General features: G+C 41.3%; 11 protein-coding genes across 11 annotated transcripts; 4 read left to right on the top strand and 7 right to left on the bottom strand.

Moving 5' to 3' along the window:
* Positions 1 to 868: 868 nt before the first annotated feature.
* Positions 869 to 3,614, top strand: RO3G_15505 (uncharacterized protein; the record flags this gene model as incomplete). The annotated part of the gene is made up of 3 exons (XM_067670089.1): positions 869 to 1,376; positions 1,432 to 1,640; positions 1,698 to 3,614. The coding sequence occupies 3 exons, from the start codon at positions 869 to 871 to the stop codon at positions 3,612 to 3,614; spliced, it is 2,634 nt and encodes an 877-aa protein (XP_067526190.1).
* A 775-nt stretch (positions 3,615 to 4,389) lies between these two features.
* On the bottom strand, positions 4,390 to 5,422 carry RO3G_15504 (uncharacterized protein; the record flags this gene model as incomplete). Its single annotated transcript, XM_067670088.1, has 5 exons — positions 4,390 to 4,463; positions 4,530 to 4,589; positions 4,673 to 5,057; positions 5,110 to 5,178; positions 5,231 to 5,422. The coding sequence occupies 5 exons, from the start codon at positions 5,420 to 5,422 to the stop codon at positions 4,390 to 4,392; spliced, it is 780 nt and encodes a 259-aa protein (XP_067526189.1).
* A 168-nt stretch (positions 5,423 to 5,590) lies between these two features.
* RO3G_15503 (uncharacterized protein) lies at positions 5,591 to 6,387 on the bottom strand (the record flags this gene model as incomplete). The annotated part of the gene is made up of 3 exons (XM_067670087.1): positions 5,591 to 5,687; positions 5,948 to 6,135; positions 6,193 to 6,387. 3 exons carry the CDS (start codon positions 6,385 to 6,387, stop codon positions 5,591 to 5,593), a joined length of 480 nt encoding a protein of 159 aa, XP_067526188.1.
* Positions 6,388 to 6,870: 483 nt separating this feature from the next.
* On the bottom strand, positions 6,871 to 9,117 carry RO3G_15502 (uncharacterized protein; the record flags this gene model as incomplete). Its single annotated transcript, XM_067670086.1, has 8 exons — positions 6,871 to 6,996; positions 7,044 to 7,613; positions 7,662 to 7,747; positions 7,798 to 8,197; positions 8,246 to 8,297; positions 8,450 to 8,478; positions 8,530 to 8,806; positions 8,954 to 9,117. The coding sequence occupies 8 exons, from the start codon at positions 9,115 to 9,117 to the stop codon at positions 6,871 to 6,873; spliced, it is 1,704 nt and encodes a 567-aa protein (XP_067526187.1).
* A 2,673-nt stretch (positions 9,118 to 11,790) lies between these two features.
* On the top strand, positions 11,791 to 12,344 carry RO3G_15501 (uncharacterized protein; the record flags this gene model as incomplete). The annotated part of the gene is made up of 2 exons (XM_067670085.1): positions 11,791 to 12,021; positions 12,228 to 12,344. The coding sequence occupies 2 exons, from the start codon at positions 11,791 to 11,793 to the stop codon at positions 12,342 to 12,344; spliced, it is 348 nt and encodes a 115-aa protein (XP_067526186.1).
* Positions 12,345 to 15,383: 3,039 nt separating this feature from the next.
* RO3G_15500 (uncharacterized protein) lies at positions 15,384 to 17,429 on the bottom strand (the record flags this gene model as incomplete). The annotated part of the gene is made up of 3 exons (XM_067670084.1): positions 15,384 to 15,823; positions 15,874 to 17,277; positions 17,333 to 17,429. 3 exons carry the CDS (start codon positions 17,427 to 17,429, stop codon positions 15,384 to 15,386), a joined length of 1,941 nt encoding a protein of 646 aa, XP_067526185.1.
* A 1,309-nt stretch (positions 17,430 to 18,738) lies between these two features.
* On the top strand, positions 18,739 to 19,155 carry RO3G_15499 (uncharacterized protein; the record flags this gene model as incomplete). The annotated part of the gene is made up of 1 exon (XM_067670083.1): positions 18,739 to 19,155. One exon carries the CDS (start codon positions 18,739 to 18,741, stop codon positions 19,153 to 19,155), a length of 417 nt encoding a protein of 138 aa, XP_067526184.1.
* Positions 19,156 to 19,414: 259 nt separating this feature from the next.
* Positions 19,415 to 20,906, bottom strand: RO3G_15498 (uncharacterized protein; the record flags this gene model as incomplete). The annotated part of the gene is made up of 3 exons (XM_067670082.1): positions 19,415 to 20,187; positions 20,257 to 20,672; positions 20,722 to 20,906. 3 exons carry the CDS (start codon positions 20,904 to 20,906, stop codon positions 19,415 to 19,417), a joined length of 1,374 nt encoding a protein of 457 aa, XP_067526183.1.
* An 891-nt stretch (positions 20,907 to 21,797) lies between these two features.
* RO3G_15497 (uncharacterized protein) lies at positions 21,798 to 22,645 on the bottom strand (the record flags this gene model as incomplete). The annotated part of the gene is made up of 3 exons (XM_067670081.1): positions 21,798 to 22,363; positions 22,546 to 22,568; positions 22,635 to 22,645. 3 exons carry the CDS (start codon positions 22,643 to 22,645, stop codon positions 21,798 to 21,800), a joined length of 600 nt encoding a protein of 199 aa, XP_067526182.1.
* A 1,276-nt stretch (positions 22,646 to 23,921) lies between these two features.
* RO3G_15496 (uncharacterized protein) lies at positions 23,922 to 24,440 on the bottom strand (the record flags this gene model as incomplete). Its single annotated transcript, XM_067670080.1, has 1 exon — positions 23,922 to 24,440. One exon carries the CDS (start codon positions 24,438 to 24,440, stop codon positions 23,922 to 23,924), a length of 519 nt encoding a protein of 172 aa, XP_067526181.1.
* A 1,623-nt stretch (positions 24,441 to 26,063) lies between these two features.
* On the top strand, positions 26,064 to 26,934 carry RO3G_15495 (uncharacterized protein; the record flags this gene model as incomplete). Its single annotated transcript, XM_067670079.1, has 2 exons — positions 26,064 to 26,337; positions 26,387 to 26,934. 2 exons carry the CDS (start codon positions 26,064 to 26,066, stop codon positions 26,932 to 26,934), a joined length of 822 nt encoding a protein of 273 aa, XP_067526180.1.
* Positions 26,935 to 26,950: the final 16 nt, after the last annotated feature.

The following is a 26,950-nucleotide window of genomic DNA, read 5'->3' as shown; positions in this document are numbered from 1 at the left end:
CAGTAGGACCAATTAAACTCTAGTCTATTAAAATCATTTCTTATTGGGTAATGAATAAACAAAAGAAAATTTGTTTACAATGACCATTCTAGACAGTGCAGAAAATCTTTATAAAAACCAAATCGTGTCTGTAGAAAAAGGAAATGATAATAAAAGAATAGTTGATGTGTATAATAAGATCCAATTGATATGCGTATGTTTTATAAGGTACTTTTTAGTATGAAGCTAAAAAATTAAAGTTTATTGTCAGTCTTTTTAGTTTACATGAGGAACATTGATTGTGAAGCTTTGATAAAAGAAAAAAAAAAAAAAAAAACTTACGAGCATTAAACCTTGAACAAGAGAAAAACAAAACGGGGTTCTGTGGTGCACACACTCGCGTGCGGCAGCAAACAGACAGATGCTTGCCATGTTTCTATTCATGCCACCCTCACATGTCGCTATCCACCGACAAGTTGCTCTCTGCATAAAAGCGTTTCTGTAGGTTTCATCCATTCTCGTACAAACTTGACAGTGAGTAATCTGGTGAAAAAGAAAGAGATACCAAAGAAGGCAATTATGAGATGGAGGATTCTGCTTGAGTGACATTAAGCTTCCCTTATTTAGATTTTCTTCCTATACTTGGTATGGCCGTTTCAAAGATCTGGTTGACATACACATTGTAAACATTTCTTTTACATGAACAGATTATCCCATGTATTACAAGTCCTGCTGACTTTGTGTTCAATGGGATAATGCTATATTAAAAGGCAACCAGGGTGATAACCTATAAAAGCTCCATCTCCTTTTTTCTTTCATCCACCAAGTTTCTTCAACTCTATCCTTTCTTTTATTTTCTATCGTTGTTCATTCCTTTTCCAAACAACCCATGAAAAAATCAACACTCACCATCCTTCCTCTTTATGTGGCAGGTGTCTGTATGGCTGTCTTTGTCTTGACGGCAGAAGCAGTCAATCTTCACCATCCCAAATTCAGACACGCCAATTCAGATGTCATCCCAGGCCGTTATATCGTCGGATTCAAAAAACAAGCACCTAGTTCGGCCGGCACCCTCTTTTCTCAATCGATGCAGGAAGTCAAGGGCGCTCACATCAAGGTCCACGAACGCTACAACCACTCCTTCTTCAAGGGTATGTCTGTCACGATCGATACCGATGATGCGGACGTCAAGAAGAGCACGCTGGAAAGCATCTTGGATCGTTCCGATGTCGAATACATTGCGCCCGTCAGAAAGGTGCCTCGTCCCGAGGTGAAACTGGTCAAGAAGGGCAAGAACAAAAAGTCCATCTTGCCTCATCACATGACTCAAGTCGACATTGTGCACAGTCAGCTCAAGAACAAGGGCAAAGGTGTCTTGGTCGGCATTTTAGATTCAGGTAAGAACGAGGGGGGGGGATGTGCCGATACAAGGTCTCTGACGGATTGGATTAGGTATCGATTATAAACATCCTGCCTTGGGCGGTGGCTTTGGTAAAGGCTACAAGGTCGTCACCGGTTATGATCTGGTCGGTGACAAGTATACGGGTTCCAACACGCCCGTGCCTGATTCAGATCCTCTGGACGAATGTGGTGCTGGCTCGGGCGCCAGTGGCCACGGTACGCACGTGTCGGGTATCATTGCGGGTTATGATGCTGCGACGGTAAGTGAAAAAAGAGGGGGGGGGGATAGGAACGTTCACTGACGGATGTCTCACTAGAACTTTACCGGTGTGGCTCCTGAAGCCAACCTGGCCATGTACCGTGTCTTTGGCTGTACTGGTGTGACGGGTGACGATATCATCGTCAAAGGTCTCTTGATGGCGTACGATGCTGGCGTCGATGTGATCAATCTCAGTTTGGGATCCACCAACCCCTGGGTCGAAGTGGCCTCGGATGCCGAGCTCTCGATCGTCAATCAGATCGTGGCCAAGGGTGTCCATGTCGTGATCTCGGCCGGTAATTCGGGTGCGCAAGGGGCGTACACGATCGGTTCTCCCAGTACGGCCTCGAGTGCCTTCTCGGTTGCTTCTGTTCAAAACGACTACACCAACACCACGACGCTCATCGCCTCTGGCTTTGCCGATCGTATACCCTATGTTCTCAGCAGTGGATCGAGCACGAGTGCTAAATTGACCAATGGCGATCTGGCCATTGCCTCCAAGGTCGATAATCCCACGAACGATGCCTGTTCTGCCGATGCTGTCTCTCCCGACGTGAAGGGCAAGGTGGCCTTGGTGAAGCGTGGTAGCTGTTCATTTGCCGACAAGGTCAACAATGCTGCCTCGGCCGGCGCGGTGTCTGTCATCATCTACGACAATGCGGACGAAGCTCTCTCGGGTGCTGAGACGACCGGAGCCAGCCTGGCCTCGGTCATGGTCAGTCTGAAGAGCGGTGAAGGTCTTTTGGCGGCTGTCAAGAAGGGCAAGGTCTCGATCGATTTTTCTGCTGGAAAGAGTGTGGTCCCTGTGTCTGATGCTGGTTCGGTCTCTAGTTTCTCTAGCTTGGGTCCCAGTGCCGAATTGATCTTGAAGCCTAATATTGCTGGTGTCGGTGGTCGCATCTACTCTACCTTGCCTCGTTATCTCGACAGTTGGGGTATCATGGACGGTACCTCGATGGCCTCTCCCTATGTCGCTGGTTCGGTCGCTCTCTACGTCAAGGCCCACGGCAAGAAGAAGGACAGCGTCCGATTCGTCCATGAACAATTCCAAAACTACGCCTCCCCTCGCCCTGTCTTCAAGGCCGACGCGATCGACAGTCCTGCCCGTGCCGGTGCCGGTCTGGTCCAAGTGTACGATGCCATCACCCAACGCACACACATCACGCCCGGTCAGATCAGCTTCAATGATACCGCTACCACCCACTACCGAAAGCAATCCTTCAAGGTCACCAACCATGGATCCAAGACGATCCAATATGAACTCGTCAACCAAGTCTCTACCGGTATCTCTCCCTACGATATCGCCAAGTCAGGCTATACACCCCTCGAACCCGCCGTGAACGTGGCCGCCAAGGCCAACCTCCGCTTCTCCTCCAAGACCTTCAAGCTCGCACCCGGTCAATCCAAGACGATCACGGTCACCGTGACACCACCCAAGACAGATGCCAAGAAGCACATTTACTACGGCGGTTACATCACCTTGAAATCCAAGCAGACCAAGAACGGCAAGGACATCCGTATTCCTTATGTCGGTGTCCAAGGCAAACAAAAGGACCTGCCGATCTTTGACGAGGGCTATCCCTACATCGGCAGCAGCACCCAATCGTATGGCGTGAACGATACCTATACCTACGATCGCAGCAAGTCCAGCACGGCTCCTTTCACGGTCTACCGACTCTTGACACCCACCCGTCTGATGAAGACCGAACTGATCGACAGCGCCGGTAAATCCTTGGGTCTCTATGCGACCGGTACCGCTCACTTGTCCCGTAACTTCAACGACGACAAGTCTTATGAATCTGCCTTTGTCTGGGACGGTACGTACGTGCCGACGTCCTTTGCTGGTGCGGTCGCTCTTCCTGCACCCGCGGGTACCTATCGCTTCCGTGTGTCTGCTTTGAAGTTGTTTGGTAACCCAAAGAATGAAAAGGATTGGGAAACATTCACTTCGGGTCCTATCGTCCTTAAAAATTAAATTTTACATGTAATTTATAATAATAAATAATTTTTTCTTCTTTATTATTACACACCAAGCCCAGATTATTTCTTTAATTATTAATACAAGAGAGAGAAAAAGTAAATCTATAGATATATATAACAGCAGCAAACAAAGAGGTATATTAAGCAGTGGATGCGTTCAGATTGGCATAACCAGCCGATGTCAACCCATGAAATGAGACGACCAAGAGACTTGTACAGATGACGTCGATGATAGCCGTTCTATGGATCCTGGTGAATACAAAGGATGGGGGTGCGTAGGGTACTTACAAATAAGGCAAGACATAGTTGTCTGGATCATATTTATGCTTCCAAAAGATCAACGTCATCGATTTACCCATCTTTAACGCCAGATACGTCTAGAAAAGGTGGATGAGCAAAGCGTACGAAACAAAGGACACTTACGGATAGAGTCGAGACAACAAAGTAAGCCAGGGCAAAGGCCAGTGTGAAATCCAGATGGCCGATCTCTAGAAACCAGACGATGGCCAAAAAGAGAGACTGGACAGGCATGTTCATCATCAGCAGGGTCCACTCGACCCGTTCAAAGTGTTCCTGCACTCCCTTGTGGAGACAGGTACTGATCCGGGAGGCATAGATCGAGCCCAGATTCCCAGCCAGTCCACACAAGATGGGCGTGAACATGGCCAAGCCCTGGTACTGCTCCACATACCTCTCCAGGACCAAGCCGGCGCCACTGGAGATCAGCATGGCCAACACGATCGGCGTCCAACCAGAAAACAGCAAGTCCTTCACATGCCTGTTTCTCCACACCGACAGCCCAAAAAAGGGGATGGAGCCAAACATGAAGAAGAGTAACCAGGCACTGAGCGAAGTTTCTATATCAGGAAGGTAACACATGAATAAATGAAAAAAAAAAAAAGGATCTTACCAATATGCACTTGTAAGAGATGAGCACAGCCTGCCAAGATGCCTAAGGTGACCACGTCACCTAGAGAAGACGCCATAGGACAGGCAATGTTATCTGCAGAGACAGATGAGTCGATTGACTTTTTTTTTTTTTTTTTTTTTTACCGGGATCGATTTTGAGCAGACGACTGAGGATGATCAAAAGGCACATGAACAAGCCAAGGACGAAACTGGAGACGGAAGCAGAGACCATGGAACTGGCGATGACCAAAAGGATCTCACCGATCGTGACCGGTTCATCTGGATGGAGCAAGACACCCAAGAGGACCGAGAAGACGCCAGCGATCGAGCCCGAGATCAGCGCCTGGACTTGAATGAGGGCCATGTTTCCCCACACCAGCGCCTGTCGGGTCTCTGGATGATCGAGTTGGCCCATGTTGGCACAGGTCGAAAAGCGTGCGGCCAGGTTCATTTCCAGATTGCCTTTCAGGTTGAGCAAGACGGGCACGAGGATGAACAATTCGGATATGTGGGTAAAGACATCCCAGTGCTACAAGAGAGATCCTGTTAGGCTAGGGGGGTAGGAAGCATGTCTTTCTTACTTGATAAATATCCATCATCCAACCAGCAAAGACCAATCCAATGACACAGATAATGAGCGAAGGTAAAGCCTATGGGAAGGTTGTTAGACACTGTGTGGTTATCGATGCGTTTTTGGTTTACTTGAGAGGCGAGTCGGTTGGGATGAGTCACTTGTGAATCCACTGGTTCCTTTTGTACAGGTGCTTTGAAATGAATAAACGATGACGCTGATCCTGTCCGAACATGTCTTTGTTTGGGCACTTGAAGTTTTTCTGTTGAAGACAAAAGTTCGATTGTATCTTCTTCGTCTTGCTGCTGCTGTTTGGGAAACATGAAATAAAGAAAAAAAAAAGAGAGAGATAACGTTGCTACTGCAATAAAAAATAAAAAAAAAAAGACTATTTTTATTTTCCGCACTTTCTTTTTTTTTTTTCAATTGCCCTGGTTTCCCTTTCACCGGTTGTACGACCTCCAGACGGTTCTTTATTTTCTCCCCTTTGTTCAACGGGTCTCACTGGATAGGATTCTTGTTAGATAAAGTCGCTTGAGCTCCAGCTGCTGAATATCCTCACCGACTAACATCCTGTCAGTCACGTCACTTTCATGTCATGTGTTACCTTTGTCCACAAAGCTCATCTCGGGACCTGCTTCGACATAGATCGTCTCGAGAAATGGGACGAGAGCCGAGGTCAGCAAGAGGGCTTCTGGCGGTGGCAAGTGATGGAGGAATCCAAAATCGATTTCGAATGGGTTCTCTACTTGCATGGTACAAGCCATGATCTCGGCGACAATCTCCCACAAGCCAACCTCTGGGATCGATGCTCAGTCTCAGACGTTGATTGCGTTTTTCTGTTTTACCTTTTGTTTTCCACTCGTCTGTCTTGATGAGCTGAAGTGGATTGTCTGCTTGACCGGAAGGCAGCAGTTGTTCTTGATGGGATCGTAACTGAGGAGGGTGAGTGAACGGTCTGGATCGGATAAGGCCTTACCCAAACATAAGGACAACGGTATTTGGCATAACCCGTGATCAAAAAGAGCATCTTTTCCTAAACACACACCCTTTGGGGGTCATCAAAAAAGATCACACGTTTTCTTTGGGTTACCTTCTTCAACGCTTGATCACCCAAGCTGATCTGTTTCCAATCCGCTCGCTTCCAATCCCCTTTGATCCATCTCCCCTCTGCCTTTTCATCGACTTGCCCGTATTCAGTCAAGAGTTCCAAAGGCATCAAGGTGAGATGCGGTGGTGCTTGACGATCCACACAGACTCCCAACACCACTTCTTCTCTTCCTCTCATCAAAGTATCAAAATAGCGAAATCCCTTCGGGTTTTGTTCAATCAGGTTTTCATCCTTTTCTGCTCACTTACCCGAAGTGTACCCAGACAAAGACAGTCTTGAAGAAAACGAGATAATCGGACAGAATGATTCAATAGGGTTTTCTAAAGCCTCTTGTTCAGTTCCTTTCCTTCTTTCATCTCTCTTACTTTTTCATCCACACTCGACATGATTGAAAGAAGAAAAAAAAGAAATTTGAATGTGAACTTTTTTTTATTTTCATGTTCTACACATTCATGTGATCTAAATGATGACTAAACGCTTGCAAAAGAAAAAAAGGGAGGGGGAGAGAGGACTTTTGTATATAAAAAGAGGTATTATTAATAAAAAAAAAAAAAAAAAGAGAAAGATGAGCAAGTGATATAATATGTGGTGATTGTAGAAAGATGGGGTGTATAAAAAAAAAGTAAAAGGAGAGAAGGGGGGGGGAATAATCTGTGATTTCTATGCAACCTTATTCACTTGGGCTTTTAATAATTCCTTATTAAACATGATCTTGGCCAATTCTTCCAGTTCGATCGTATCTAATAATCGAATCGTAATCTTGGGTGCATGTCGAATCCCGGTGGCCTAAAGAAAAAGGATGAGTAAGGAACATGAAGTGGGGATGAGATTACCTTGACCAAAGGAAAGAGTTGATCACCCAAGAGTTGTTTTCTTTCATGAATCGGCTTTCCTTCAAAGGAAGCCAACAGTTTCTTGATCTCGGCCATCTTGGCCGTTTCTTCAGGTGAGGGAGGTGCAACGATGGGTATAGCCTTTGAAATGCGAGGGGGAGGTATGATGTGTTCAGGTATATTTCGTATCGAGGGCTTTCTCACAATCACTTCTTCTTCTTCTTCGTCTTCATCAAATACTTCCAGTGCCTCAATGGCCGCATTGATCTTCTCCTTCAAGAAATCCGAATTGAACAAACAAAGCGATCGTTCCCTCTTTTTCAAAGTCAGCAACATATCCACAATGTGCTTCAGCTCCGGTCCAAACGAACCACAGCGTTTCACGGCCTCGGTCATCTTGATCTTTTGAAGGTGTGCGCTGCTTTCGGTCATGACGGATTCCATCGACCCCTTACGACGTCGGCTGTCTTCTTCGGGTACGCGTTCGAGATGGGAAGGTAAGATGGAGGCAAGTGAAGGGCGTTGGGTCAGATGCGGTGGACGATGATAGGGTAGGTCAGCAAAGGATAACTTTAAAAAATTTGAATCCTGTTCATTTTTTTATTTGTTTTTTCTTACCTTTCGTTGCATCGGCACGGTTGGATTCAGTGAGAGTTCTTTGAGGTTCAGCGAATCGACGGGTTCAATACCAGGACCGAGGATGGCTATCGGGGTTGATTGAGTGAGAAGTCATGCGGTGAGAGGAAATGCTTACCTTCGTGAGGATGTCTTGTTTCAAAATAAGGTACGGTGCCATAGTCGACAGGAGGAGCGGTGGAAGGAGGAGAATGAAAAGAAGACGTGGTGGTAGAAGAGGATTTCTCTTGTCGAGGCTTCTTGGGTTCGTGGTAAGCAACAATCATCGCTTTCGATCTCACCAGGATACCGTTCATCTCGTTCAAGGCCAGAGCGGCCTCTTCTGGTTTACTGTACGAGACAAATCCATAGCCTTTCGAGAGTCCAGTGGCGGGGTTACTCATCACACGAGCCGAGACAATATGACCAAATTTACGAAATAAGCTAAATAGTTCTGTATTACCAATGGTTGGGTCAAGATTTTTGACATACAAGTTCATGTAGTCAATGTAACCACTCGTCTCATTCTTTTCTTGACTCTATTCTTTTCTGTTATTCAATTTCCTTTAAAAAACCAAATGACTTACAACAGAATAGCGTTGGTGGGTCAAGTTACTTGGCATTAAAATGGCTACTTGACTATTTTTATATATAAAAAAAAAAGGTCAGTTCAAAAAAAAAAAAAAGGGAAAAATAAAAAATAATTTTTATATTTTTTTTTTTTTTCCTTCTACACGTGCTGTCTATCAAAAAGAAAAAAAAATAGATTCTTTTTGAGAAAAAAAACTTACATTGTACTTCCTTCAATGGCTTTATTATTCTACAACAAAAATTTAGTTTTTGACAGCTTTTGATTCTTTCTGCTTGTTACCAAATTAAGCTGGGATGAATCTGAATCTTGTTTTCTAAAATATTGAACCAAAGCTCTTTTCTTTATATTTCCTTCCTCTTTGATCACTTTACAGATATGAAGTGAACCAAACGGACGACAGAGTTCAAAGAGTTGATGATGATCGATGGATTGAGGTAAATTTCTTATTTCCAGCAGAGGACCTTCGGGTTGTTGTGAATCATTTAAAGATAATTTAAAGATGACATGATTCGCAAAGACATAGCCATTATAAAACGAATAGACTTTTTCAGCTACACTACATGTTATTTTCAATTCTCTCTCTCTTTTATTATCTTTCACTTGCCAATTTTAGTATCTTGAAAGCTTAAATAGCCGCCACCTCGTTCTCTCTTGATCCTGTCATGTGTTAATTCCTTTCACGTCAACCAGGCCACCTACTTACTGAACAGGTCCAAAATCCTGTAATAAATTTTGAATGTCAACGTCTGAAAGCTTATTTTCTTGATCTTCAAAATAAATCGAAATCTCGACTGGTTTAACAGAGATACTGTTTGATCTATTACTACGTGGTGGTAACTTGATGATAGGTTTAACCGCTGTCGTCATTTTTTTTTTTTTATTTTTTTTTATTTATTTATTTCTTGTCCTTTTTATCCTCATTTAATGTCATATTTAAAAAAAAAGAATGGGTTTTTTTTTATTTTACCTGCAATAAAAATAAAAAGTTATTTTTTTAAAAAAAAAGTAAAAGAGAGAGAAAAAAAAATAAAGTGAAAGGGGAAGGAGAAAAGAAAAAAAAAAGCTTTTCTTTTTCTTTTTTTTTTTTTTTTTTTTTTTTTTTTTTTTTTTTTTTTTTGTAATAAATATGTTTTTGTGGTTGTGTTGAACGTTTTACATGAGTTTTAAAAGAGGAAAGGAGAAAAAACTCAAAAACTTTTTAAGGAAAGTTAAACCGTGTACGACGTGATGATTGCTAAGATGTCGGAGAAGAGAATCACCATGTGTCTTGCAGAATAAATATCATCCAACAGAAATAAAATGGTGAATAAAGCAAACAACATGAACCAGAGCTTATTTAATAAAACAATAAAAAAGGAGGAGGGGGTAAAAATGTGTAAAGGGAAACAAGAAGGAGCAGACGAGTGATCTCTTTCTCGCATTTCACGGGATCTCTGCCGCTTTTCTATCACAGCATTCAACCAGGTTCACTCCATGCAATGTTCAAACTTGAGCTGACCATTTAAAAAAGGAGGGGGGAGGGAGAATGGTTCACTCCAGACGAATGTATTCTCTTTCTTTTTCATCATCAGACTTTGGCGCGTGGTTATCTGTTTGTTTCACCTGCTTGACTTTGACAACCTAGTGTGACACCAACTAGTTATCTTGTTCTTTCTCTTTTTCTTTTTTGAATGAGGGGGAGGGGGAGATCCTTGTGATTTAATATAAAACACGATATCATCATTTCTACTTCTCTCTTTTTATAGTCTTTATCCCTTTTTCTTTTTTTAAAAAAAAAAAAAGTCTGTAGCACGTTTCCAAAATTGGGAATATTCGATGATAAACCACTATAAAAAACCAATCGTTTTTCTAGAACAAAAAGAAGGGAGGAGGAGTATGTTACGCGTTTTAAACATGTTTCTTCTGGATATATAGTTTATGCAGAGAAATTGAATAAACTATTTACTTTTCTTAGGAGCCCATCCCCTCTGCCTCCTATAAACTAGAACATTCCATTTCAGCTTTCTTCACTACCCTTCCTCTCTTTTCCATCCGTCACAAATACACCCCTCCAAGGATTAATTTGGTTAGCTTCTTGATACACGCGGGCATCTGTAATCCCCGCAACCTGTCTCTTTTTATATTAATTTTCTGATCTTTTGTAATACAGAATTCATAAAGTTTTTTTTTTTTAAAAAGTCGCACTTTTAAATCTGAACATCATCCAACATCCGTCGATGCATTCACTTTGCTTCCCCAAGGACCCCTATCCAATCGATCAAAGCCAAAGTACAACATTCATCTTTCTTGTCCATCTCATCACTGTCCTGTTCATCCTCTCATCACAGTGTGCTACCATCGATCCCTTCCGCAGACTCCATCCTACCCCCCGGTGGAAAAGCAACCGGGTCGAAAAGAGGCAGCAGGCTGATTTGAACCTTACAAGAAAGCGTATCAAAAAGAGAATGAGCGAACGGGTGTTGATAGCACCGAGACAGGACATCCTCTGCAGGTCACGCTTGATGGACCCGTATTCAGAAAGGAAGGGGATAGAACCTGGTTGTAGGTCATGCTCCGATCCATAGCTCAACGGAAAAAGCAAATTCACTCTCGACGACATCGATCTCTCACCTTCCTCCCCTTTATGCTAAGCCTGATGGAACAGTTTGGGTCCGTTATCAAGAGTAAAGTGAAACAGAATATGTTTTTGGAAAATAGAAATAGGAATGACTAGGATCCGTAAAGATATGTCATCATCTCTATGGAAGCCACTTCACACGCTTTGTTTCTCTCTCTCTCTCTCTCTCTCTGCTCAATATTTAGGCAAGTGTCTCAAAAGGATCTAAAGAATTATAAAAAAAACTTTACAATGTTTATTAAAACCAAGGGCTTTTTTTATGCTTGATTGAAAAAATCTGTATAGCTTGCTAGCTTATTTGGCAGAGAAACTCGCATTGCTTTCCCTCTCTTTCTTTTTTATAATTTCCAATGTGCTCTGGATAATATATTCAGTGTTGAATCAATTCAACCACTGGGAATTGAATGCATTGATTTACTTATCTTGCCACTTGAACCGCTTACAACTTTTTTAGGTTTGTGATGTAACGAGAAGTTGAAAGACAAAGATGCTTTGAGACCGTTATCTGATTCAATGTTGGCATCAAGCTGTAAGAGTGAGGCTACTCTAACCTAATCCTGACAGTTGGGTATTGATATTGAATGGATTTAAACTGAACATGGAATAAAGAGACACGCCTGGTTCTTTTTTGATGGAGTGTAATTGAGCACTGTGTTTACAGTTAGCTCATCCATCGAGTTTTAGGGAGCCAGTGGATGAATGAACGCTCAGTGGACTATAGGATAATCCACAGACCATGATTGGACTTCCATGCTGATCGGTCAGTGTCATTTATTTATATATCAAAGCTACCCGCAAGATGGACCGTTGTTTATAAAATGACAGTGAACAACATTTTATTCTCCATCACTCAACCTGTCCCATCACTTCCCCCCCTCACCCGATTTCTTATTGTTTGACCCAGCCTAGCGTGGGCCAGTGACATGGGTAGTAGCAGAAAAGAACTTGATGGATCTGTCGTGATTTGCATATCTAAATGCCTGAGAAGCAGCGCAAATGCATCTTGCAGCCCTGGTGATCTTTCTCAACCACTCGCTTCATCACTGCAGAGACGTCGTTCGATCCACAGTGCTGTTCCCGACCTTTTGCAAGATGCAACTCGGGCTACTTTAACAACTGGCTTTTGTCAGAGTGGTCATCGTCCTGATGTTCAGGTATGTCTGCAATAGGCAACACAGCCACCGATGGTAAAAGATCACCATCTGGCCCTCCCGGTCTAAAGCGGCGCGCTAGACAGCTCCCCTTGCCTGATCTTGACAAGACCTGGTGAGAGTTCTGTGAGCGAGTGACACTGGCCATGCCTCATTGGATTGTTCATGCTTGACCAAATCTAGACATCGATTCATCCTTGATCAAGTAGGCTTCAAAAGATGCATCCTTCCATTTCACAGGGTCGATCGAAACCTCATCCTTGACAACAGCCCTTCTTGGGCCGATTCCAGTTTCCACCTGGATGGTATCCCCCTCGAGAAATTGAAATACACCATTTCAGGAAATAGAGTGTACAAACACAAAAAACCTTTGCACCTATAAAAAGTTCATATTGTACAAATGAACTTTTTAGATTGCGTACTAACCAGGCATAAAAAAAAAAAAAAAGGTGTAGACTGCGTCAAGTGATTCTCATATCCTATGTTACTTTCAACTTTATGTGAAGGAAATTTCTGAGGATTTCCCTAAAATTTGTATAGGAACACAAGAAAGAGTTTGCTTGAGAATACCCCAAGGCCAAGGATTATTTTGAAAGCTTTAAAATTCGGATCAAAAGAAAAGCATAAAGTGAAGGTTTTCTATATTTGCCTTTAGGGATCTTGATTGGGCACATTCAATCTTTTTGCGTCATGAAACTGCATGACAGCTTCCATCTTACGCCCCTTCCCCAAGAAAATCGTCCACCGAAAAAAATACGGCTTCATTTTGGTATTTGGACAAAGTGATGTAGGGTGGATTATGAAATAAATGATTTCATACCAAGTAACTTTGCGCCTAGCTTTTCACTCTCCCCTGGACTCTATACCGATTCCTGTCACTGCTCTCTTCACCACAAAGATGCTTGTTACCCAGAGTCTTCCTGACAGCAGAAAGCGATCTCGCAAGCCAGAATTCATGCTGTGCCATGATGTCTTGAAAAAACAAGACTTGACATGGTCCGAGTTTGCTGATCATTTCAAACCGTCAGACAAACAGTACGATCGCTACAGCTGAATCTTGCAAACATGCCTCAAAGACGACGCTTTTCAAACGAGCTTTACGGCTTGGAGACATCCTGGCTCTGCCGAGGGTTTATTGAATCCGCAAGATTCGTGGTTCAATCATGAAAAAGTCAAAAAGACTGGCTGCCCTGCACATCCAACAGACGGGTGCGCATGCGTCGCTACAGCTTGACAAACACGCGCTCAAGGAAATCTGTCGCTTAGAGAGCTCTGCGATGAATCAAAAAAAGACGCGTCCAGGCTACATCATAAGCATTAGGAAGGGTTGGGAAGTCGTCTGCGGTGTGAAAGCAGGCCCTTCAGGTACCCATGTCGATTTAGTACAAGAGAATGCATACTGTGTGCACGAGCCCTTTAAAAGATGGCTTCACAAGCAATTTTTTTTTATAACAAATCAAGCAATAAAGCGAATAGATTTAATAGTAGCGAAATGAACTACACTCGCCATGAGCAAGTTTCTTATGAAAAAAGTGGTTCATCTTCAGTTTGACCGTAAAGTTTCATTTTTGTATTGAGAGAACAAAGGATACTAATTGGCGTCTTTATGAAACTTACTGTGGATTAAAAAGATACTGCCGGTAGCTATCTTTCAGTAAAAATATCTGCTGTTCATAAAGTCTTTTAGAATCAACATACTAGTATGTCATTGGAATATAAAGAGAGCATGAGAAAAGCACACAAGATCAAGTATTATAGTTGTTAATGTACAATGAAGAGTGTAAAGCATATGCTATAACCAGAGCTGTTTTGAATGCAATGATTATAGTGTCAGTTTTGATTCTTTTAAATAAATTCCAGCAAAGAACTCTCTTCATTTTTAGTTGCTGCTATGAACAAAAGAAAGTTTGGGCCTATATTTTGTAAAAGATGCGACTCTTCACACTAATAACTGTATTAAATTATATCATAATTCAAGCATTCATTTGAAATAGCCCTTTAGATTTGAATCTATTCCTCAATCACACTTGTCAACTAGCTTTCTAGTTATTCATGCCTCTGATCAGGTTGGATTACACAAGCACATCTTTTATTTCAAGGACAAAAGATCCCTTGCAACATTACAAAAGCTAGTTTTTTCAAACAGTCTCAATGAAGAAGCAACTGCTTTAGCTGATAATAATCTAGAATCACAAGATTCCTATAGCATCATCCTCTTTAGATGATCAAACAAGCTGTCTTTTATTTCAAGGACAAGAACGATCCTGAGATGTTGAATAACAGAAAAGTTAAATAGAATACATATACACTAAAGCCACCTCATCCAACTCGGTCACTAATAGACAATATTCTTCAAAGACTCATCATTTTGTTTTTTTTGTATGGCTGCTTAAATTGAAAGAGGAGAGTGTTTGAATTAATTTCCTATACACAAAAAATTCAAATCATCCATCACTTTTCTCCCTACTTTTTTAATTTTAAAAAAAAGGGGGAGGGGGAAAAATAAGAGTAGCAGCTCATCCTATTTCTCGAATGGGAGCCAATCAACAAAAAAAAAAGAGGGGATTGTTTGATACAAAATCTTAATTCAATCACACTTGTCAAACCGTTCTCTTTTTTTGGTAACCAAGGAAATTTTGAATTTCAAATCATTTCAATTCACCAGCAGCCTACAGGGAAACATCTTTATCATTTTCCTTTCATTCATCCTCGCTCTTGATTCCAACGGATCCCTTCCACTTTTCATAAAAAGAGGACTCATCCCTTGAACTCTAAAATCGAATGAATCCCCCGTTTGAACCATGGGAGGAGTGCTTTTAGGATTGGATGATAAACTACAGGATGTGATGAACAAAGGAACGCTTTGATACTCAAACGATAGCTTCCATCAACTATCTATCAACACAATCAAGTACACAATAGGATCAAGTCATTCTGCTCATCGTCTAAGGACACGTCTTTTTTCCAATTGGCCTGACCCATCAAGTAGGTGCCCATACATCAAGCTCCGATTAGAATGGATGAAATACAGCATGAAAGAGATGCACACAAGCAAATTGAAAAGCAAAACCTGTCCTTTTCATTTGTTTGTAGAAATTAGATACGCTTGAAACCCATCACAATCATGTTTGTACAGGTTGGGCATCCAGAACAATCGAATCTCTGTCAGCTTTTTCAAAATTGTTTATAGATACTTTGCTATGCCGCTGATCCTGGTCTGCTCTCTAAATACCTTCAAACGGCATCCATCTTTGCTTTTCCTTTTCGCATGCCAATCGTACAAAGCACTGACAATTAAAAATGTGTTTTACAAAAAAAAAGTGGTTCATAAATTAAGAGATGATAAAATAAGCTATACACAGGATTTATTCAAATCGATCCGATTTTCCGAATGAACGACGGGGACGATCGTTCTTTTCAAACGAACGACGAAGACCGTCATGTTTATCAAATGAGTAACGAGGGCCATCATTTCTATCGAATGAACGGCGAGGACGATCGTTTCTGTCGAATGAGTCGTTTCTATCGAATGAACGACGAGGACGGTCGTTTCTGTCGAATGAGTCGTGTCTATCGAATGAGCGGCGAGAACTGTCATGTCTATCGAATGAACGGCGAGGACGATCGTTCCATCTCGTCTTTTCTCCAAAACCTCTCTTCTTCTTTTCTTCTCCCAAACCCAATTGGCTCAAGAAGCGAGCACTCAATCGGGGTACTTCTTCCACACCAAGGGAACCAAGGAACTTGCTGGCTTCGTCCAACACGATCTCACGACGTTTACCCAGCATAGCAACGCGACCGGAATCTAAAAAAAAATAATGAGATAGGTATCCTTGACACGCTTTCAACACTTACAATAACCCAAATAGGCTGTGTAGACCTCTCGGACAGTCTCGCTATCCATATAGGACATGTGCTTTGTGATCTCTTCCTTTACAGACTCTTCCACAGCAGGATCCGTCAGTTCAGGTCGAATGGCTTCGATCGGCAGATCGGCTACCTCGGCCTTCAAGAAATCCTTTTCGAACGGGGCAAGCACAATGACACCCTCGCCACTCTTGCCAGCACGACCCGTACGACCCAGACGGTGAATGTACTGTTCTCTTGTCGAGGGCACACCCACCTGGACTACGAGTGACACACCAGGATAATCTACACCACGAGCAGAGACATCAGAGGTGAAGAGGATACCTCCACGTGATTTACGGAAACGATCCGCGATCTTTGCTCGCTGATCTTGACCCTTTTTGGAATGAAGCTCAAAGACGGGACGATCGGGAATCAGTCGCTTGTAGAGTTGAGCATAGAGCATGGTGGCTTTTGTGGTGGGTAAGAAAACGATGACCTTTCCGGCTTGAGCAGCCTGGTTGTGTTGAAGGTGATCTTGAATAAGAGCAAATTGTTGGTGGTAAGGAGCCACGATCGCACTTTGCTTGACGTGCATGTGTGTGTTGACTTCGTTTTCACCCACGGTGTCAATCAGTTGATAGCTGGACTTGAGAGCAAAATCACCCAGGTTCTTTCTGATTTCGGGTGAGATGGTGGCCGAAAAGAGCATGGTTTGACGATTTTCATCCGGAAGCTCACCCAAGATGTTTTGTAAATCTCTCTTGAAGCCCATGTCAAGCAGCTGGTCTGCTTCATCCAGCACCAAGACCTTTAAATTTTGGCACATCTTTTTGAATCGAGGGACACTGGTCAGCATATCATACAGTCGTCCAGGGGTGGCCACCACGATGTCACATCGGTTGCGTTCGAGCTGGTTGATCTGACGACGCTTGCTGTCACCGCCGACAAGACAGTGGACCTTGAAAGGATAAAAGGAAACGAGCTTTTGAGCCTCATCCGCAATCTGGTTGGCCAGCTCACGGGTGGGTGAGATGATCATGATCGACGTGCCATCAAAGTGCTTGAGGTCCTTTTGGTTACGTACGGCGGTTTCGATCGCAGCAATCAAAAAGGCCAGTGTTTTACCAGTACCCGTCTTGGCCTTGACAAACATGTCATCTTGGTTGGGTAGCCGAGTCAAGACAGCTTCTTGTACAGCAGACATAGTGTCATATCGGAATACTTTTTTTAGTGCCTTTTGTGTGTTTCCTGTGATGGCCTGAATCGCATCAAATCGTTGTGCTTCGACAGGTTCGATCGTTGTTTCTTGGGATTTCAAGAGCTCTGCAGTAGCAGAAAGTTGATTGCTTTGTGTATGTAAAAAGGAGTATAAGACTGGCTTATGTACATGCTGCTTCAAAAGAGAACCGACTAGATCGACAAGATCAGAGATCAAACGATCCAACTTTTGTTATTGTTGCCTTACCTGAATTAAATCTATTTACACGAGTAGTTAAAGTAGTTAAAGTACGTTGCTGACTTGATAGTCTGAATGCCTGTGAAGTGATTATTTTACGAAACATTAAGTTGGGTAATCTAAAAGTCTATAGAAGGAAAATAAGAAAAAATATTTTCTTTTTCTTTTTTTTTGGGAAAAAGGACTTTAGCTGAAACTTGTCACATTCAAAAAGAGGATTCAGAGGCTTGTCTCTTCTCCGCATTGTTCCGCTTATTTTTCCCGGTTGATATCCATAAAGAACAATTCGACAGGATAACGATCGAATTATCATTCAATTGCCTCTCGCCTCATCCTACTCTTCTCTTTCTTTCTCTCTTTTCTTTCTCTTTTCATTATTTTCTCTTGCTTTCTGTACAATAAAATTTTTTAATTGGACAAAGTGGTAAACCAATCGGGATTGAATCAAGTGAGCACAGCGTGAGAGGGCATAAACAATGAGTCAAAAGCTGAGGCTGTCGACAGGGTGGTTAGAGTTGTTATAAAAGAGTGCGGTTTATCTCTTGAGTAGCAATCTAATTCAATCAGTTGGACTGTACATGTTTTCTTTATAGACAAATTGAATCTATTTTACAAGTGAAAAAGGAATTGATTATAAAGAGCTGCTTGTAAGCTTAATTTATATCTTTTTGATAAACAGTCATTTTTCATGGTCGAAGGTGTCCTTGGTTTGTTTTTATTGACGCTGAAAGTAATGCATAGTAAAGTGATCAAAGATTCAGGGGATACACCATTCAATATTTAATCGCCGACTAACACCGTCAAAGAAGCATGGACACGTGTATATTGATTGTAAAAAGCACAAACTCTTGATTGTATCAAGCCATGGTTATTGTTGTATACTTGCTCTGATTTCAAATTGCCTTTTATTTCTTTCAATAGTGTCATGACACTTGTTCGATAGTGTAAAGATGTGTATTTAATATAAAATTGATATTGACGTTTATGACTTTATGAACTGATTTTTTTTTTTTGGATTTAAACAATAAAGATGAAAGGTGAGCTTAGGATAGGAAGCAGTCATTTGTTAATATATTTATAATGTTACCTGTTTAATTTCAACCATTGTTTCGATTTAAATGAGTTACACATGAGCGTGTTATTGACTGTTGGAATAACAAGTGTATACAAACATCACAGACTCAAATGATGAATGAATATCTTTGAGAAAAAATAATTGTAAAATGATAAGGCAAGTTTCATCATTTGAACAGAACAAAAGCTTGTATGACAATGTATCCATGACCAATACAAACTCATCTTTAATTGACGCTAAATTTTTCTCTGGTTGCTTTAGTGTGTAAAATAAGAAAGAAAAAAAAAAATACATGTGCTACTGTTTTTCTCTTTTTCTTTTCTTTTTTTTTAAAAAAAAAATGCAGTTTAAAAAGTATATTGTTTCTCTTTTTACATCAAAATCCAAGAGTGAACATAAAACTGAACCAATAAATGAACCAAAGATTGAACCAATCCAAGATGAATCAAAAAAGCATAAAAAAGACTCGATAAAGGACAGGACGGGAATAGACGAAGGGACATTAGAGTTTGAAGAATCTCGAAATTTACTGCACTCCAACATATTTCACAGTTCGATCGATCAAAACATCCATTTCCCACAATTTGAACATCTTTTGGCACCGCAGATGCAAGTGATTCAAAAGCAACCCAAGAAAATATCTTTACGACACAGGCTCTCTGTTCATCGACCTGATGCAAAGTTGCTCAAAAAAGCCATTTCGACACCAGACCTGTTCTTCAAAAGACACAAAGAAGGTGATACAAAGTCATCCTAAGTTACTTGTGGACATTCTTTTGGTAGAAAAGAAAGCTTGTCTATCAGCAACAAACTCTTTTCTTTTCTTCTTTTTTTTTTGCACTTGTAAATATATTATTTATTAAAACACACCATCTCCTCTTTTACGCGTACACACATACGATCGGCTGATAAACAAACAAAGGACTTTGCCCGTTTGTGTTCCAGTGATGATGTAAGAAAGAATCATGACTCCCGAGTCATTGAAAGAAGGGGAATTTTTTTATTCATTTTAGTTTCTATCGAAGTTCACTTGCCAAAAGAGCTGGATTTTCAATCAAGTTTTTCCAGTAATTACCAAACCTAGCCATGGTAGCTCCATCAATAATACGATGATCGGCAGACCAACTGACGGGCATGACATGTTTGGCCACCACACGGTCCTGTTCATCAAATCTCGGCAGCTTTTGGATTCGACCGAGGGCAACGATCGCCAGCTCGGAAGAGATGATGACCGGGCTTGTGTAGGTGCCACCGATAGTGCCAATGTTGGACAGGGTGATCGTGCCTCCTTTCATATCGGCCACAGAAAGCGCATTGGCCTTGGCCAGTTCCTGCAGGCGGTGAATGTCTGAGGCGATCTCAAAGATTGTCTTTGTCTGCACATCCTTCACGTTGGGTACAATGAGGCCCTGAGGCGTGTCCATGGCGATACCGATATTGTGGGATGGGCGATAAAGAACCCTGATCGCGTTCAGGTCACTGATGTCGCCCTCTAGTTTGGCATTCAGGATCGGATAGCGCGTCAAGGCGACAGAAAGACATTTGATAAAGATCGGAAGATACGTCATCTTTTTGAATGAGTAAAGATCGGGATGGGCAGCAATGTGCTTGTTGAGAGCCGCTCGATATTTCGTCGTGGCATCTAGTTCGATATCGTCCTTGTAACCAAATTGTGGAATACCAAGGGATTGGGTCATGGATTTGAACATGGCCTTTTGAATCATGTTCAAAGCCTCAGCACGTCCGCCCTCCTTTAGATCAATCGACGCGGCCTGCTGCTTCACATTTCCTATACACATCTCTCTCTCTTAGCATCCGGTATCTCACCAGCCTCATTTCTCTTTCTTTCTATTCTTACCTGGTTGTGTGCTGTCGGCATAAGCAAAGACATCGTCTTTTAATATCCTGCCATCTTTCCCTGTACCAATCACCTTTGACAGATCTATGTTTTTCTCTCTGGCTACACGTCGAACAGCAGGTGTTGCCAATATGGACTCCTCGCTTAACTTGGCCGTATCCTGATCCTCCACCTTTATCACCTTGGTCTCCTTGACTTGCTCTGATGGCACTTTGGTCTCTGGTAGCTGCTCTTCATCTTCCTCAGGCGTGTCAATATCCACCAAGGGTGAACCGACTTTGGCAATATCATGAAGGTTATGATGTAACTTGAGAACCTTGCCTGAAAAGCGTGAAGAGATTTCAACAGAAGCTTTATCCGATTGAACTTCACAGATTTTATCAAACTCGTTGACTTCTGATCCTGGTTCTACAAACCTTTTATCAAGTTAAAGAATCACATCAAACCAAACAGTCGTATGCTTACCATTGAATCACTTCACATTCCGTGATGCCTTCTCCAATATCAGCTAATAGAAATGATTTTACTGCCTCTTGGCGGTAAGACGCATGGAAGGGTCGAGCAAGACGAGTGTGAACCGTGGGAAAAAGAGGCCTTGATCGTTTGGAGATAAAAGCAAGAGAAACAGGCTTGAGTGATCTAAAGTACATTTCTTTCTTTACTTGTTCTTGATTGTTTATCTGTAAGATGGAATGAAAAAGTAAACAGAAAAGAAAGAAAATAAAAAAAAAACAAAAAAAGGCTTGCTATCTTTATTTACTACCCGTGGGAAACTTAAAGTGCTTTTGTATGTAAGTGTGTTCATGGTGCACTTGTGTATTCAAAAAAAAAAAAGGGTTTCTAGACTCCGAACATCAATTGCACTTTGTCTCAAGGCACGACCGGATTTAATTCAGAGCGGTACAACTAAATAATATTTTATTTATATAAATGACCAGTGAGCACATAGTAACCTAACTGTACTGTGCTTGACCGGGTCAGTTCTGAAATGATAAAAAGTAATAAAAGTTTCTCAAGGGACAAGAGGGAAAAAAAGTGTATGTACTTTTTATATAAAATAAAATAATTAAAATCCACGTGAGCACATAATCACTTTTGTGATTGAATTGCCCAGGCTAGATCAAGAAATGTGTAAAGAGCTAAAAACCTTTTTGATAGGCAAAAAGGAAAAAAGACAGAGAAGGGAAGAGGAGAAAGGAAAAGTATGATAGGATACTAGGTTAGGTCTTGCTGAGCCAGTTCACCAACTTGGTTCCAAGAGAGGGAATTTCCATGAACACACTTACGATTAAAGAATATTTTTATTTTTTAAATTTAAATAACCCAATTGAGCACATAATCACTTCTGGGATTGAATTGCCCGGGTCAGATCGAAGAGAGGATAAGAGTGCTAAAAACCTTTTTGATAGTAAAAAAGGAAAAAGGAAAGGGAAGGGAAGAGGTATAAAAGAACTCTAGATCTGGTCTAGGAGAGGGTTGTGGTGACTGTAAGGGGGAGCGAGATCAAAAGACTCCAAGAAATTGAGGTCTATGAGCCCAGATTAGAGAAAGTAGTTAGTGACAGCGTTGTAAAGAGGAGCCTTGAGACGGCGGAAAGCAGAACCAAGTCGTTGGAGGAACACATGTCGAGCAAGTTTAGTTTTTCTCTCAATGGATTCATTGAGAAGCGTAGGATCACGAATGATGGTGGGGCTCAGAGGGTCAAAGTCGTCACGAATAGTGATTTTGTGTTTGTACAGCTGAAAACGCAGCTCAGGTTCGAAACCGGTATGGATAAGGAAGCTTACCACATTTCGATCTGAATATTGAATATCCAGAATGCGGCGTGTGTTAATGTGCAAGTCACGAAGGTTAGCACGAAGTTGATGGATGGGGAGGCGACGGTGAATGGGAACGTGGATAAACGTGAAGCTGGAAGGAGCAGTAGGAGAGTAAAACTGTCGAGCAATGGCAGCTAAACTGTGTTTGGGTTTGGGATTCGGAAGCTTAGATACCTTGGTTGTGGGAGGAGCAGCATCATTGCTGGGGGAGCGTGGTCGTTTGGAGGAGGGGGGAGTGGATTCAGAAGGAGGGCTGGAGTTTGCAGTTGGTGTGTGTTCAGAGGATACTTGCTTCCGCAAAGAAGCGTTTTCCTGTTGCAACTGGTGTATCTTGGCATTAGCGATTGCGAGTTCATTTTGTAATCATTGAATTGTTTGAAGGTGAGTGGACATGATGAATTATTTCCTTAAAAGGAAAAAAAATTATCAAAAGTGTTGGGGAAGCGAAAAAGAGTCTGAACACACTTACAGTGAGAACGGTAAATTTTGTCACTTTGAGAAAATTAAATGTCTCCAGCTGCCGACCAACAATTACTCTCGACCCTATCTTGTGGCTACCAATGACGCATGAAGAAAGAAGTCGATGTATACGATGGCGCCTTGGTTGGTTGCCAGGTGGTGCTCCCAAACCCTGCCCTTACCATCCCAACAACAACCTGTCAAGACGTCATGCCATCAGCTGCCTAAATATGCATCGCCGTCTCTGTATGCCTGAAACAATAGCTGACCCTATATCTTTCCTTTTGAATATGCTTCCGATACGCACATTTGTTCCCTCTAGTATTGCTCTGTCCTGGACCTGTCGATGGCCCGTTATATGTTCTATCCTCCATGAATTAGATCAACTACAACACTATACAATCATCCCGTGCAAGACACCTCATAGCCAAAAACTAATTGAATGGCTGAAACAATTCACCTAACTTCGTATGTCTCTCTATGCATCCTACTTTCCTTTCTCATTTTTTACCCTTGAACCCGAAGAGTTTTTTTCCTAAACATCACACCTCCAAACGGATTGATCTGGTCCGGGCGGACACATATTTGTTTTATTTTTTAGCGCTCAATTGGACCTTTAATAAAATATAACGTTTAAACAAAAATGGTCGTCCCTTTATGTCTAGAAATCTTGCCCTTTTGAAATAAGAGAAATGTCACAATAACTTAAATCAAATTTACCTAAAAATGATATGTATTATTTGACTTCAGAACGTTTAGAATGGGGTTTTGTTATAATATTGAATGATCTGTCGTTTAGCCAGTAAAGTTGTATAGAATTTCAGTCGGTATGTCATTACATCATCAACAATTCTACCAGACATTTTTCTTCAGGCAATAGTTTGTGGCGTTTCAATTTTCCTTTTAAGACTGCCCAAAACTGTTCAATTGGGCAGATATATCAGCCTATAGCCACGACTTTCAATTTTTCTCGTTATCAGTTTTGATTTATGTATAGTACAGTTATCGATCGCTAAATAATTCCCTTTTAGATCTTCATTAAGATCCATGATATCAAGCAGAGCAAAATATGGCATGCAAGCTCAAGACCAATTAATACGTGTATACTTAAGCTTGGGGTTTCAAGTTTTGAGAAAAGAAAGATTCACATGTTTATTTTAAAAATATATTCATAAAATGATTCTCAGTATTCTGTTGCGCCGCCTTTAGTTTTGATAACTGCTTCACACCGTCTCTTCATGCTTCGAACTAATCGGTCCGCAAACTCATCATCCATTCTTTCCGACTCTTCTCGTAGAGCCACCTTCAATTGCTCCAAGTTTTTGATCGGCGATCTTTTTCTTTCAATTCGCCTTTCAAGAGCATCCCAAACATGCTCAATGGGGTTCAAATCAGGGCTTTGAGCAGGCCAGTACTCAAAACCCTGATTTGGTGGGTCTCCTTCCACCATCGAGCATAACCACCTGTATGACAGGAAGCACCATCCTCTTGGAAGGTAAAATCTCTCTCCTGATGCAACGTGACATTTGTAAACCAAGGATGGAACTTATTGGCCAAAATATTGATATATGTTTCTTGGTCTACGGAACTGGTATCAATAATTTCTAAAGATCCGAAACCTCCTCCCCAAAAACATCCCCAAACCATAGCACCACCTCCACCCCACTTGACTGTGGGTATTATATTTCTTTCATCATAACGCTCTTCTTCCTTCCTGAGCACTCTTTTTCCGCGTTTACTGCATTCTACACAAAAGCGCGACTCATCAGACCAAATAACGCTTCTCCATTGGTCTTCGGTCCAATTGAGGTGTTCCTTCGCCCAGCGAAGCCTATTTTTGCAATGTCTTGCAGTCAATCTAGCCTTGTGAGCTGCTATGTACGATTTGAAGTCAAGTCGATCCATATACGATCGAAGGGTTTCTATGCTAACAAAAACATCCAGCTTTGTTAATTCCACATTTATTTCTTTAAATAAGGCAAAAGGATCCTCTCTAATTATCTTCTTCAAATGCCTTTCAGTTCTTTCATTTATTTTCAATGGTCGCCCAATTTGTCTGTGAGGTAAAGGGCTACCATAATCATCAATTCTGGCTTTTATATTTTGTACAGTGGACTTGTTCAAGCCAACAAGTTCTGCAATCTCTCTAATCGTATGATGTGTTCTAAGAAGATAAAAAAACCTCCATGTTTTACTTTCTTTTGTTTCATCTTCAGATATAATTAAAGGTCAGGTGCAGTCTTTGGAGAATTGAACTGACATGTTTTCTTAATTTGTTGATGGATAAGAAAAAGACAAGTTTATTTTGTTACGAGTATAAATTTTCCTCAATAAATTTCTTTGTCCCATAATTAGTTTGGGGTGACTGTATTTTTTTCTTATTCTTGTACTCTGTATCAAAGCCAGCGTTTACTTTGACATGATTTTATATAGCCAAGGACCTTTTTATAATCATTTTCTTCTCATCTCAATTACGCGTGTCTTGATCCATGCTTTTTTCCATCCCTTTGGTCCCTATTCTTGCAGAAAAAATTGGAGTTGACACCACTATTTTAAAATACCGAAGTGTCTGTCGAGTGACCCGCTCAAATCGGCCACTGGTGCCGAGAACGCGTATGAATTGAAAAAAGTACAAGTGATAGAGAGCATTGCTCACACATTCAAATTGATCTGCCATTTTGTATGTTTCCACGAAGAATGAGGAATAGAAAGGAACAAGAAAGATGATTTTTCCTCTTTTGAACACAATTTTTTTTTAAAAATGGCTAATATATTTTATCCGATCATTTGTGTCACATCTATTGCAGCTTATTTAAAAAACTGCATGAAAAAACTTTTTTTTTCTTCAACACTTCTTTTTTTATCTATACAACAATGGCAGGCATCAAATCTGAAGCCAATAAAAATGGAGTGCAATTATTTAAAAACAAAACTACCAAACTAGATGAGCAATTGGATAAAGAAATCGTGTATGAATTTGGTGGACCTTTGGGTGCCCTTGGCATGATTTTAGGATTCCCTTGTCTCATGTATTATTTCTGGTTTTTGCCTCGAATATTATCAAGGCACGTTAATCACACCTACCTCATACACCAAAGAAGGTCTTGTCGAATTTGTATCTCTCATTATCACCAAAGTGAAAGCGGGTGCTGCTCCTACTCCTGTTGCCATCAAGATTTATATGGGTTTTGTAGTCTATTCTGCCATCTGTGCTTATTTTATGCCTGGACCTGTCGTCCAGGGTCTTCCTCTTCCTTCATTGAAAGGAAACACGGTAAGTATAAGAAAAAAGAATACTAAAAAAATCTTAATTGAACGTTTTGGTATAGCTCAAGTATCTCTGTAATGGTCTGTCTTCATGGTACCTTACTTTGTTTCTCTCTGCCGTACTTCACGTCACTGATGTTTTCCGTTTGACAGCAATCATTGATAATTTTGGTAGCATCATGACGGTTGCCATCATTTGGGGTTTTACCATGTCCCACCCTTGTCTTTTTGAGCGGTTTCATCACTGGAAATCAATATCGTATGTCAGGCAACCTCATCTACGACTTTTTTATGGGTAGCATCTTGAATCCCCGTATTGGTCATTTAAACCTCAAGATGTGGGCTATGTCGCGTGTTCCTTGGCCTGTGCTCTTTTATACTTCAGTTTCTTGTGCCATTAAGCAGTATGAATTGAGTGGATCTGTTAGTGCCCCTATTGCCTTCATGGTCCTTGCCCACTGGTTATACTGCAATGCCCTTCAAAAGGGTGAAGAATGTATTCCTGCCTCTTGGGATATCTTTTATGAAAAGGATGGTAAGTGGTGATGATCATGACGTTTTTTTTCTTAAATGAAAAATCTTAGGTTTCATGCTCATCTTTTGGAATATGGCCGGTGTGCCCTTTACTTATGGTTACGCTCCTATTTACCTTTTAAAGTCTCAGATGGCTACAGGTATCGTCATCCAACACTCTTTGCCCGTCACAATCGGTTTATTCATTATCTTTCTCTTTGCTTATTATATCTTTGATACCGGTAACTCACAAAAGAACCGTTTCCGTATGGAACAAAATGGATCCCTCATGACCCGTAATGCTTTCCCTCAATTGCCTTGGGGTCACATTAAGAATCCTAGCTACATTAAGACCGAACATGGTAATCTCTTGTTAACCTCTGGTTGGTGGGGTGTTGTTCGTAAGCCTCACTACACTGCTGACCTGATTCAATCTCTCTCTTGGGGATTGGTTACTGGCTTTGGATCTTATTTGCCTTACTTTTATTTCACCTTTTTCGTCATTGTCTTGACTCACCGTGCCTCTAGAGATATGGAAAGATGCGCTAAAAAGTATGGTAAGGATTGGGAAAGATATTGTGAACGAGTACCTTATATCCTTGTACCTTACGTCTTTTAATCCTTACTTTTTTTAC

The sequence above is a fragment of the Rhizopus delemar genome, genomic scaffold (genome assembly GCF_000149305.1).
Source record: "Rhizopus delemar RA 99-880 supercont3.16 genomic scaffold, whole genome shotgun sequence".
NCBI lineage: Eukaryota > Fungi > Mucoromycota > Mucoromycetes > Mucorales > Rhizopodaceae > Rhizopus > Rhizopus delemar.
The sequence above is the reverse complement of the archived record's forward strand: the minus strand, read 5'-3'. Positions and strand labels throughout refer to the sequence as shown.